The 13,390-nt window shown below is 61.7% G+C and overlaps 1 protein-coding gene across 7 annotated transcripts in view; it reads left to right on the top strand.

Moving 5' to 3' along the window:
- Positions 1-13,390, top strand: part of PKNOX2 (PBX/knotted 1 homeobox 2) — a 137,350-nt gene that overhangs the window by 99,518 nt on the left and 24,442 nt on the right. For all 7 annotated transcript variants that reach the window (XM_056115069.1, XM_056115068.1, XM_056115066.1 and 4 more), the window contains one exon: positions 4,777-4,916. In XM_056115069.1, coding sequence (XP_055971044.1) covers positions 4,777-4,916 — 140 coding nt within the window. The remainder of the gene's footprint in view (positions 1-4,776; positions 4,917-13,390) is intronic.

Genomic DNA, 13,390 nt, shown 5'->3' with positions numbered 1-13,390 from the left:
GGACAAGGGAAGCCCCCTCCAGGGCCTCAGCGTCCACCGCACTGGGCGCAGGGATGCACGCTGAGAACATTCCAGTTGGAGCAAAGGATGAGTTCAGGTGTGTGTGGGACTCCAGGCCTTCTGGTGGCCCCAGGCAGGAAGGGGTCCCCGTGAGTGTTAGTGTCCACGGTGAAAGGCCAGGCCGAGGACGGGGGTCTTGGTGGCTTTGTCTAGGTCACTCGGGGGGTCGGTGGGAGTGAGGGCAGGGATGGCATAGGTGGGATAGAGATGGGGTCCCCACAACAACCCTGCACTCGGAGGGAAAATTCTGGGCTTTGGGCTCTGGAGCCTGTCAAGCTTTGGGGGACGCGTCTCCCCGCTCTCTGGGACCCTCCAGTGAGGGGTCTCTCTGCCCCCTCAGCCTCAGCTCCCCGCTGTCCCCTCACCCCTCCCCTCCTTCATCACCCCAGGAGGGCAAGAGCCTAGGCTGTCAGAAACCCACTTTCTTCCCCAGGGCCCCCAGGGCCAGTCTCTGCTGGCAGAACGCTAGCGGAACCCTCCAGTGCCCCCTCGCCCCCCCCTCGAATACCAGAGAGACCCTCGTAGACCCTGGCAGCCATTCTAATAACGCACCGCAGCGTACGGGGCTGGCTGAGGCGAGCAGGCTCCGTTCAGAATGCACACAGAAACACCCGCTTTGGAAAATCAGGAGTCTGCAATTAAAACAAAAAAGATTCCCAAGCCCCAGACCTAAAATATATATATATATATATATACACATATATATGTATATATGTATATGTATATATATCCCCCAAGGCAAGTTCTCAAGTTGGCAATTGATCATTTTTTGAAGTTTAGGGAATAAAGTTATTAAAACTGAGCGAGGCTTGCCCTCCCCCCCCCCCCCGCCCTGATTTGGTCACTAATGGTTATCACAGCCCCCTGGCATCCCCATAGAGGCCAACCGATCTTCGAGGTCCCGCAGCTCCCGGACCCTCGATTCCGTGTGGGTGAATGAAAGAGAAAATCCACGCGAGAGTGCGCGCGTGGCCCTGTCCACGGACCCCTGACGCAGACCCTCGAGGGTCCCAAGGGCCAGCCCTGGGGCTGCGGGCTCCTCCGGTCAGGTCCCGTCTGCCAGGGCAGCAGCGCCCTCTGCTGTCCAGCTGTGGAACGTCCCTCCCGCCGGCGGCCTCATCCGCCGGCGGCCTCATCCTGCTGTGGAGCCTGAGCCCAGCTGGGTGGGGGTGGGGTGGGGGAAGGGAGCTGGAGTGTTTGGGTGTTTAGGAAACATTGTGTCTGTCTCCCGAGGCCCTGGCGAGCCCCCTGCGTTCAGTGCATTGTGCGGACCCCCCACATCCCTCTCCTTCCTTTCTCATCCCTGCCTCCCGCCTCCCCTCTCCTGGGGATCTGACCCCCAGACACACACACACACACACACACACACACACACACAAGCCTTGTCACAGGAGTCAGTCACACTGTCTTGGCCCAGACCCCGCCCCTCGTCCCCCACCCGCACCCCTTTCTCTGAAATGTCCCTCACCTACTCCAGGGAATGCCACCAGTGTCCCTGGCCCACCCAGGCGGCCCGCTTCCCCCACCCCACCCCCCTACCCCAGCCCTTTCACCCCAGCCTCTGCTGCCCCCGTCCCCGATACCGCCCCAGCAGGCCTGTCCTGGAGCTGCTCTCCTGTCCCCACGCGCACAGGTGCCCACCGGGTCAGCGGGCACCCACTGAGAGGCTTCAGTGAGAGCGCCCCCCTGGGGACAGGCTAGAGCAGCTGTTGTGGGATACCTCTGTCCTCCCCGTCTTCCCACAGCCCCTGGAGTTGGGAGTGGCGTGTGGGATTCAGGACAGTTTGGGGGTCAGGACATGCAGACGCCCCCTAAGACCTGGGGGTCCTGGCAGGGGTGAGGGCTGAAGTGCCGTCTCCCCTGTCCCCTGGGGCCTCCCCTCCCCTCCCTCTCTGGCCTGTTCCCACTGGGGTCCCCATGCTGCCTTCACTAGTGGGAGGCTGGCAGGGTGGCAGACCCCTGGCTGGGAGCAGGCCCACGTGGGCAGGCAGCTGTGCCGGGCACCGGGGCTGCCCCCATGGTCTCCAGAGGCTGCCTGAGGCCTGAGAGTCGCTGGGCGATGTTGAAGAACCCTCACCCCTGCGCCCCCCCCCCCCACCGCCCCAGGCCACCCCACCCCTGGTTCTAGCTCATCAAAGCCCCTGACCTCTTTCTCTTTTCACTGGGCCTTTCTTTGTCCCCGTGACCTCTTGCCCTGGCCTGGTGTGGATGCAGGATGTGCCTCTGACCCGGCTCCCGCCCATGTGGCCCTTCCCAGCCACCCGGCAACTGGCAGCACACCCCCCTGGGTCCCTGGGCCTGCCCGGAGCAGCTGCAGCTGCACATCTGGGCTTGGGCCGGCCTGGTCGGCTACTCCCGGCACAGACCTCTCTGCCTTCTGTTTACCTGCTGTTGTTGTTTGTTTTTAAACGTGTCCACACTCTTGCCTTCCAGCAGGGCGGGCGTCCTGAACAGCTACAAAAATAGTTTAAGGGCCCAAGTACCCGCGCTTAAAATAAACCAGGGAACAGGTGAGCCCGGCAGCCGCAGCCTTAGCGGCTCCGGAACTTGCTCCGTCCCGTCCAGGGCCCGCTGCTCGGAGCTCTGGTGTCTGGGCAGCCTGGCAGGGCTCCCCCGCCCCACCCCGGCTGTGTCCTTGGAGCCGGCCCCGTCCCGTGAAGGACGGAGAGCAGAGAAGCTCGGCTGCAGTGTCCGGCACCCCGTGGCCCTGTGTCCTGGGGGTGAGCTCTGGGCGTTCACAGCTGCCGGCTAGTCTGCGCCTGCCCCAGGGAACTCACGGCCCTGCCTGACAAGGACCTTGTGTCCTGTCCCCTGCCCCTCTCCTGTCACCTGCATGGGACTGGACGTCAGTGACTCTCCTGTCTGTTAGGAACGTGAGAAGCACGTCAAATGTGAGTGTCTGACTGGAGATGACCCCTCACACACTGATACACACATACACACACACACACACACTCACACACTGACATATACATCATCACACATCCGCTCACACACACATTCACACAGACATACATACACGGTCACACATCCACTCGCATACATTCAAACACTTGCACACACATGGTCACACGTACGCTCACACTGTCACACACATTCTCACACCCATGGTCACATGCTCACACACTCACACATTCGCACACTGACACACTAACACATAATCACACATATGCTCACACAATCTCACATTCTGATGCACACAGACACACACATTTACACACTGACACACTCTGTCACAATGCCCACATTCCACATTCACATACACTGACACACACACACATACCCTCACATTTACACGCTCATATATACATTCACACATGCTCGCTCTCTCTCTCTCTCTCTCTCTCTCTCTCTCTCTCTCTCTCTCTCACACACACACACACACACACATACACACACTGTTGTTTGGACACGCCCCCTGAGGACTTTCCGGAGACCACTGATGGGGACTGTCGCCCAAGGGAGGCCTCCCCAGAGGTTGCTGGGAAGGTTGGATTCAGACAGTTACCCAGAAGTGTGCCGGGGAGACCACGAGCATGGCCTTGGGCACTCTGCAGCCCCTGCCCCTCGAGTGTGTGTGGGGGGGGCTCCCCATGCAGTGCTCAGGAGGTCGGGCCCCTCCCCACGATGCTCTGTGAGGGCCTGAGGGTGCAGGGCTGGGGTCTCAGGGGATGGTTGGCACCAAGGATGGAGCCTGCTCCTACCCCCGAGCTTCCTCCAGCCCTGTTGGAGCCCCCTCGGACCCTTCCCTGCCTCATTCTGTCTGCTCAGCTCCAGGATCAGAGAGCAAGTGACAGAGGCCTGATGTTCTGGAAGCTTCTGCCCACTAATCCAGGCTGCTGTGGCTCTGAGCCAGCCCTGCTTGTCCGGCGAGGCTTGGCTGGGGGTATCCGCAGTGGCGCTGTCTGCTCTCTCTCCTCTGTGGCTCCTGGGCCACTGCCTCCCCGCATCCAGTCCTTCAGAGGGGTCTGGCGCCTGCCCTGGGGGCTGCAGAGGGTCAGGGGCCATGACTGACCAGGCCTGGCCTCGACTCCTCCTCCCCCCACCAACCGGGGGACCCAGGCCCTGCAGAGTCCCCGGCCCACCACAATCCCCGGCGCTGTGGGGGCGCATGATGTGCACGACCCCTCTGAGCCCAGCATGGGCCTGGGAGCCCCTTGAGGCCAGACTGACTGGGGTCCCCTCAGTCCCCTCCTCGTGGGGCACCACGTCCACCGCTGTCCCTGAGCGGTGCTTTTCAGACGGGCCGGTTGTCTCTGGGCAGCTCTGAGCAGTGTGAAAAGCCCCCCTCAGACACGGACCAAGGTGTAGGCCCGCCCCCCCATCCCTGCTTCCCACCCCTGGGCTCACCTGGAGTTGCCCCCAGCCCGCCGAGACCTGAGTCAGCGCTTTCCGGCCCTCAGAGTGTGGCAGTGCTTGTCCTCCGGCCAGTGCTGCCCAGAGACCAGGGCCCGACGGAACGGCAGCCCCAGAATCACCCCTTTTGCAGGAAGATCTCTCGCTCTCTTCCTCTCCCCCCCTTCCTCTCTTTCTCCTCTCTCTCCTCTCTCTCCCTTCTCTCTCTTTCTCTCCCACTGCCCCCACCTCAAATGCTACTGGCACCCTCAGAGTTGGGATGGTCTAGAATGTTCTCTGCCCACGGCGGCCCAGGCACAAACGGACACCCATCTCCTGCATGGCCCCCCAGCGCCCTGCCCCGCTTTTTTCCCTCTGCAGATGACGGCGACCGCGCAGACGCCCTCGAAGGCCCAGGCAGTGCACATCCCCGCCCCGGCGGCCGCGGCCAGCACGCCCGTTCCCAGCGCCCCCGTCGACCCGCAGGCCCAGCTGGAGGCAGACAAGCGGGCTGTATACAGGTAGGCGCAGAGCCCGCGCAGGCAGCCCGTGCCAGGGGCCGCACGCAGGCCCATCCATCCCCCGCCGGCCACGGAGGCCCGACTGGCTTCCTGGGATGGTCTGGGCTTGGCCGCGCCCCTGGACCTGAGCCCTCCTTAGCGCCTCGGAACCCTCAGTGGATAGTTGCGGTGGGCTTTCTGTGCCTGCACCTTGTTTGCCCTCTGGGATGTAGCAGCGAGCGGACTGGGGGTGCCTGGGGGACAGCTGACCCCCCCCACTCAGTCCCAACCCTCCTGTCCCCGCAGACTTAGATGGTCAGCCTCAGGTAGGTCTCCCACCCTCCCCAGGGGCCACCTGATGGGTACCCCAGGGCTCTGAGTGCGGGGACCGGGCACAGTCAGTGTGTGTGTGTGTGTGTGTGTGTGTGCCCTGCTGGAGGTGTGGGTTCTCCTTGAAGGCTAAGGGGCAACAGGGGGTCCCGTCTGTTCCAGAGCCATGTCTACCCACAGGCCGGGTGACCAGGCTGCTGGCTGAGGGGTGCCGGGGTGCTGCTTGCTCTGGGGGACACAGATGGAGGCAGGGGCCGGAGCCTGGGAGCGCCCAAGGCAAAGCTGCCCCCCTCAGCAGCAGGGCCCTGATCTGCAGTTAGTAAGCCCCCCCAGGGGCCTCCTGTGCAGAGGGGACAGGCCCTCAGCGCCCGCTCAGGTCCCCAGGGAGGGGCTTGAGGAGGGCCAGGCCTGAGCGCAGCTGAGAACCAAGGAAGGTTTCCCCCCCTCCCCCGTGTGCTATGGAATGGAAAGTTCCAGAAGCCAGCAAAGGGCGGCTCTCCTCGACCACATGCCAGTCTCGGCAGATATGGTCAGGGAAGTGAGGGACAGAAACGGTTTGGGGGGTCGAGCACCCAAGAGACCCCCCAGAAGGGTCGGTGAATAAGTGAACAAACAGCCCACGGCCACACACGGAGACACACACACACACACACGGGCCTCCCCCCCACACACAAACACACCCCGGGTGGGACTCACGCCTGCCCCCCCAGGTCAGATGAGGGGCCCTGAACAACACCCCTTCTCTTCCCATTCACCTGTGCCCCTGGTGCCACCCCCCTCCCAGCCTCCTTCCCTACCAGCCTCCACCAGGCTGGGGAGCCCCCGCGGCTTCATCTGTGTGTGAAGATGAGTTAGCGAGACGCACCTGTTCCGTCTGGTGTGCATGCGCACGTATTCAGGTGTGTGTGCAGGTGTGTATGTGCATGCATGCGTGTGTGCAAACGGGCGCATGCCTGTGTGTATGCACATGTGTGCATGTGTATTTATGTGTGTGAGCATGTAACACTGTCCTCCCGTTGTTCATCGATTTCCTCGAGCGGGTCCAGTAACGTCTCCATCGTGAAACTTGTTGTTACTGTGTTTGGCATATTGAATATGTCGCGGGTAGCTTGCCAGGGTGAGATACTCTCAGTAGCTTGCTGGGCTCTCGAACCCGGCTCGGCCAGGCTGGCCGTGCGCAAGGCAAACGCCCTACTGCTGTGCTATTGCTCCAGCCCATGTGAACATGTAGTTTATGTATATGCATGTGTGTGTTTATATATGTGCATGTGCACACATTTGTGTGTGCACACGAGTTTGTGTATACACGCACACGTGTGTTTATGTGTGTGTGTGTGTACATGTGTACATGCGTGCGTGTGCGTAGGTGCCGGAGGAGAGGGGAGGCCAAAGCCGTTGTAATTGGATCAGACCTGAGCATCATCTGGGCTAATCGGCAGCGCCGTGTGGCCGCTCGGTTAATGTTTGCTGTCTAATCCACACAGACCCCATGACTGCACGCACATCCTGGGAATTGTGTCTGGCCCCCGGGCGATGCTACTCTGGAGGTGGGACCCACCCCCACCCCGCCCCCACCCAGCCCTGGGGATGGCAGGAGGGTGCTGGGAGCTGGGCGAGGCTGGTTCATCTTGGCTGGCTGGCGCTGCTCCATCTCCTTTGCTCCTCTTTGAAGCAAGCGGTTCCCATGGAAACCGGGCTGTCCTGGGGGCAAGGGCCAGCCTGGCCAGGTGCAAGTGGGAGCAGGGGAGGGAGGCAGGGGCTTCCCGAGGTCTCGGAGGACCGGGCAGGGGAGGGCAGGCTGCAGGGAGCTGGGGAGCTCTGCCTTCCCTCCCGCGTCCCTGTCACCTGGGGTCTGGCCTGCTCCAGAAGGAGTGCACGGAGGCTCCCTGGCCCCCCTGGGCACAGCCCTGGAGGCCCCAGCACAGACGCACAGAGAGCAGACGGGCGAGAGGACGCACCCAGCGCACCCGGCATTGAGTCTGTGTGTGCAGACTTGGGTCCATGGCTTCCTCCCTCCATGATGTCCACTGCACCACGGGGCAACTGCTTGCTGGCCCGTGGAAGGGTACTCGAGACACTGACAGGAAGGAGCACATGGAAGAGCACCTGCCGGTTAAAGGGCCACAGGTGTGGACGCTAGCCACTGCCTACTGTGGACGGAAGGCCAGAGTGTGCACTGCCCATCCCACCCCGAAGTGCTCCAGCCCCTCGCCCCTTCCTTCCCTCCGGCCCCTTCACCTTGTTCTTCCCTTCCTCCTCCTCCTCCTCCTCCTCCTCCTCCTCCTCCTCCTCCTCCTCTTCCTCCTCCTCTTCCTCCTCCTCCTCCTCCTCTCCCCCGGCTGGTCTCCTGGACAGCCAAGCTCGGGAGCTACCCAGCCTTTGGACACACTTTTCCTTCCCTTGCCCGAGGGTCGGCTCCTTGCAGCCCGGGGCGGCGTGCGTGGGAGGCCGGGCAGCCCGTCCTGGCCTCTCTGAGCTGGGCTGACCGTCCGGTTTGGTTTCTCAGTGCCAGGTGGGAGGGACGCTGCAGGCAGAGCCGGGGGCCGGCCCCTGGGAGCTGAGGGCCGGCTCGGGGCCCAGCCCCGGAACCCTGGCAGATGCGATTCCGACTTAGCACCTAGGAGTCCTCTCCACGGCAACCGAGCACGCGCACCGCCCACTGGGCAGGACTAAAAATATCCGCGCGGGCCGCCACGTCACACCTCCAGTCAAAAATACCCCCAGCCCCGCGCTGGGGCTGCGCCTACATCTGCTGCCACGGGAGGAGTGGCCGGGCGGGGCGACGCCGGGGCCTTCCCGGCAGCGCCGGCGTGAAGCTGCCAGATGGCAGAAGCTGAGCCAAGTCCCGGGGCGTACGCGGATCCGTCTCGGAACTCCACCATAGCCGGCGCCTCCCCCCCTGGGCCCGGCATGGAGCTGGGCCCATGGGTGCTCGGGATGGGGGCAGGGTGACGGGAGGATCTGGAGGTCAGCGTTAGCATGTGGAGGCCACGGCACCTTTCTGGGGCAGCCACGAGGCGTGGGGCTGGATGGTCCCTTTCCTCCTCCTCCTCCTCCTCCTCCTCCTCCTCTTCCTCCTCCTCCTCTTCCACCTCCTCCTCCTCCTCCTCCTCCTCTTCCTCTTCCACCACCTCCTGCTCCTCCTCTTCCTCCTCCTCCTCTTCCACCTCCTCCTCCTCCTCTTCCACCTCCTCCTCCTCCTCCCCCTCCTCCCCCTCCTCCTCCTCCTCCTCTTCCACCTCCTCCCCCTCCTCCTCCTCCTCCTCCTCTTCCTCCTATTCCTCTTTCACCTCCTCCTCCTCCTCTTCCACCTCCTCCTCCTCTTCCTCTTCCACCTCCTCCTCTTCCTCTTCCACCTCCTCCCCCTCCTCCTCTTCCTCTTCCTTCTCTTCCTCCTCTTCTTGTCCTCCTCTCCTCCTCATCCTCCTCTCCCTCCTCCTCCTCCTCATCATCATCCTCCTTGTCCACTGTAATGGGTCGGGCTCTGCTTCCCGCCAAGGAGGCTGCACGTGGGAGGTGTCCACAGGAAGGGGTGCCCCCCTTGTGTGAGAGGAGGCCGAGGCTCAGAGGCGCTCGCTGAGTGGCCCCCCCCAGGTCCCCCGCAGGCCCTTGGTGATTGCTGGGACAGACCCGCGGCCTCTTGCCCTCGACCGGAAATGAAGTCCAGGGGGCCAAGCTCCGCGCAGGTCCTCAGTGGCCTCGGGGTAGGAAGGGACGTGGGAACCGCGGCCCGGGGAAGGGGGCCTGGTACAGTCTGGGGGTCCACGACCATCCCTCCGGCCACCCCGTTCTCGTGGGATCTGTCTGGCAGGGCCGCACTACAGCCCCCTGGTGGGACCAATGGATGCATCTGGGTTGGGGCACATGCTGGAGGCCCACCCTGACGCCCAGCTCCCAGTGACCTCTGACCTTGGCACTAGAAATACGCGTCGAGGGGCCAGACCAGGCTGCATCTCTAGGATGGGGGGGGCGGGGCTTTGGCCACTGGAGCTACCAGAGTTTGTGGGGGCCCCAGTGTGAGTGACTGTCAGGTCCCCACTGGCCAGCAGGCTGATGACCCTGGGGTCGTGCCCAGGCCGCTGGTCCCACTGGCCTTTTCCTGCAAATCTTTTGAAGTGTGTCTGACCCCGCCCCCCCCGGGGGACCACGAGGGAGGCTGAACCCTGTCCTGACCCAGCTGGAGGAAGAATCTGGGGCCGAGGAAGGGGCGTGCTGAGGGGGCTGGGGATTCAGTTGGCCGTGGAGCACGGTGGCAGCCCTGAGCCCGCACACATGGCTGGTGCTGGGAGCGTGGGGAGCGGAGGCGGCTCCCCGGGTCAGAGTCCCAGGGTTTGGGTTCATCGCCCACTGCATATGACGTGTCCCCCCAGCCCTGTCCCCCCACCCCACACCCGTCCCAGCCTCTGCCTCAGCCTCTCCTGGCTCCTGCTTGAGGCCTCTCCACCTCCTGCAGTGTCTGGAGCAGCAAAGGACCCAGTGGAGGCTGGAGGAGATTCAAGTCCCCCGGGGTCCCGAGGAGGGGCAGCCGGAGAGGGCAGTGGGCTCCTGGGCAGCGGGCTGGACACCTTCTGTGCTCACCCCACCGCGCCCTCCCCCCCGGGAAGTTTCCAGAAGCGGGGCGTGGGCTCCATCCAGAGAGGCCTCTCTGCAGTTGGAGAGGGTCCACCCCCAGCCCAGCGGGCACCGTAGCCCTTGTCCCAGCATGGCGGCCCCCTGCATCCTGGCCCCCAGGGGCCACTGCAGGCCAGCCTGCCCGGTGGGCAGGAAAGCCAATATGTCAGGAGGAATTGCCCCTTTCAGGAGTCGCCTCCCTCAGCTGCTCTGGCCTTAATTTCTCGGGGTCCTCACAGGCACCGCTGGACTGCGAGCTGGTGCCCAGGAGAGGGGAGTGGGGCGGGGCGGGGACGAGGGAAGCGTTGCCCCGTCCCCGCCTTCTGCTGCCAGCCCGAGTGGGTCCAGGGCCCCGCGCCCGCCCTCCCAGCGCCCGGGAACAGTGCTGAATGTGCTAAATTAGGCCATTAGAGAAATTCATGTCTCTTTATTAGTCTGTGTCAAATCCTTTTTATTAGTGGCTGGGAACGACCTCTCCTGCCGTAAAATGTCATGCCGGTTCACTCCTTTTATTTGTTCTGCGCTGGCAAGGCTCAAACTCGCGCTGAATTAGTGCGTGAGATTTATTTCCTCCAAATTTTGAACGGCTTAAGAGAGATTGGGGTGGAGGGGGCGGTCAGGAGGGAGGCGGTGTGCGGGGGGCGGGGGGCAGGGAGGAGGGTGTTGAGGAGTAGGGCCAGGAGAGGGAGCGGGACCGGCAGGGAGGCGGCTGCCCCGTGGAGGTCACATACCCTCGGCGCTCTGGAAGTGAGGTCTGGTGCCGGCCTGCCTGTCTGGTTCTGCACCACCTGGGCCCTGGCACCCCGTGGCAGCACCCCCGTCTGGCCTTGAAGGGTCTGAGGAGCCTGGGAGAGAGCTGGTAGGGGGAGGCCCCTCAGCCCATCTTCCAGCTGGACAAACTGAGGCTCGGGGAAGGCCAAGGAGGACAGGCCCAACTGGCACCTCCACCCACACGGGCCTGCAGGGGCTCTCCATCCCAGATGGCAGGTGCCAGCCCACCTGCTCCCTCCCTTCATCACTGCCTACAGGAAGACCCGCAGCAGAGGCCTGGGGGTTGGGGATGTGCTGTCGTGTCTGCGGGTGTGTCTGCGGGAAGAGCCTCTGGCAGCCCCACGGCCAGGTTGTTTCTCATGAGGAACAGGGAACAGGTGTGTGTGAGTGTGTGTGTGTGTGTATGTGAGTGTATGTATGTATATGTGAATGTGTGTGAGCATGTGTGTGTGTGCATGAGTGTGTGAAAGTGTGTATATGTGAGTGTGATTATGTATGTGTGTATGAGTATAAGTGTGTGAGAATGTGTAGATGTGAGTATATGTGTGAGAAAGTGTGTGTGAATAAATGTGTACGAGTGTGTATGTATGAGTGAGTGTGTGTGACTGTGAATGTGAGAAAGTGCATGTGAGCATGTGTGTGTTGTGACTGTGTGTATGTGTGAATGTATGAGAGGGTATGTGAGAGCATGTCTGTAAGCATGTGTGTGAGAGAGAAGAAAGAGTATGTGAGGAAGTGTGACCATTGTGACTGTGTAGAGGGAGTATGTGACAGTGTTTGATAGTGTGTGAGAGAGCATGTGTGTGTGAAAAGGAATGTGAGCATTTGTGTTGTGACAGTGTGTGACAGAGCATTGTGAGAGCATGTGTGTGTGACGGAGGGTATGTGAAAAAGTGTGTGAGCATTGTGACAGTGTATAAGGGAGTGTGAAAGTATCTGCGAAATCAGGTGTGTAAGAAAGTGTGTATGAGCACGTATGAGTGTTGTGGCTGTGTGGGTGTGTGAGAGGGTATGTGAGAGCACGTCTGGGAGCATGTGTGAGTGTGCTAATGTGTTGCAGGGCACTGGGAGTGTGAGTGAGGGTATGTAGTGAGTATATAAGCGTGTATGACTCCATGTGAGAGTGTTATGTATATGCGAATGTGTGTGTGAGTGTGTATGAGAGAGTGGGGGTGTCACACATCTCACACACACAGCAGGCTGACAAGGTACGGGCACACTCTGTTCACTGCTGCTGCCAGTGTGTGTGCACACACCACACAGACACATAGTGCATAAATTCAGGGACACTGTTGTGTGTGCATGTGCGCGCGTGCGCACACACACACACACACACAGCACAGACCCAGGAACACTGCCGTGTGTACACACATGCAGAAACACACACACACACACACTCACACACTCAGCACACAGCACAGACCCAGGGACGTGGCCGTGTGCACTCCATGCCAACACCCTGCACCCTCACACAGCGCTGCCTCCCGCCCGGGCACACTCTGACCCGCGCAGGCGCACATAGCCCGTTCCACCCCCCCCCCCAGCCCGCGCCCCCAGCCAGGAAGGAAGCGGGGTGACCGGTGGCTGCCTGGAGGTTGGGGCGGGGGCTGCGCCCCCACCAGCTGGTCCGGGGCTGCGGATTATTAGTTCCTGGTAATTTAGCGCCCTTGTACGGTGCCGATTTGTGCCTTTCACTCCTAATTGATCTAGTGGCTGTTTAAATGGCAGCAGCATCTGCTGAGAGCAGGAAGGTTCATAAGGCGCAGTGATTCATAACACCGTCTGGAATTTGCCTTTCATGTCCCCCAGCGAAACCACTGCAGGGCTCTGCTTCAATTACAGCCACCGAGGCTCGCCTTGGTATTCCGCTCAGGGCCAGGAGAGGCTCGCATTAAACTGGGATCAGGTTAGATTAGACTATAATATGCGGCGGTATTAGTGGCTGCGAATGAAGACTTAGGCCGGACTTTAACCCCTTCCCCTGCTTTCCTCTTTGTCTTCACCCATTGTTCCCCCAGCCGCTTCCGGCAGGGCTGGGGAGATCTTTCTAGCAGGTTAGGGCTGCCCAAGACCCAGGTCCCCTCTCCCTCTCCTACAGCTGTGGGTCCAGCTGTTGACATGTCAGTTCTCAACAAGGTGGGGAGTGGGTGTCCAGGGCTCCCCCCCCCAAGCCCGCGGGTAGCCCTGAGTGCCGGTTGGGCTAAGTACCTTTTGCCTTTCTGTCTGGATTTTTTTTTCTTTTTGGGTCACACCTGGCCATGCACCAGGGTTCCTCCTGGCTCTGCACTCAGGAATCACTTGTGGCAGTGATGGGGGACCATATGGGATGCTGGGAATCGAACCCGGGTCAGCCGCGTATAAGGCAAACACCCTACCCGCTGTGCTATCGCTCCAGCCCCCGGCTGGAATTATTAGAACCCTAGAGCGGGGCTCTGACCTCCCCACCCCTTTATCTACAAACCCCGTGTCGGCTGGTGGCAGGATTTCCTGGCGTTCTAGAATGGTGCCAGGGGCACGTGGGCTGTTTTTCCTCTCACTCCTCCCGCGCCTTCTGCAGACCTTCCCCAATGGTAGCCAGGAGCCTTTTGTGCCCATCAACCTGGCACTAACGTGACCAGGATTGTGCATGTGGCGGCCGGACACAGCAGCCCTATTTCAGGGGTCCTGATGCCCTGTGATAGTGGCCCTGGGTCAGCTCTGGGGCCATCTGTTCTGCTGGGGAACGATGAACACCCCTGGGTTAGGTCCCGGGGCTCGGGGCCCGCACACACCCTCCTGGGCCA

This window comes from Sorex fumeus, unplaced genomic scaffold, assembly GCF_029834395.1.
Source record: "Sorex fumeus unplaced genomic scaffold, SorFum_2.1 ptg000028l, whole genome shotgun sequence".
NCBI classification, from domain to species: Eukaryota; Metazoa; Chordata; class Mammalia; order Eulipotyphla; family Soricidae; genus Sorex; species Sorex fumeus.
Note: the sequence above shows the minus strand (reverse complement) of the source record. Positions and strands in the feature narration are given on the sequence as shown.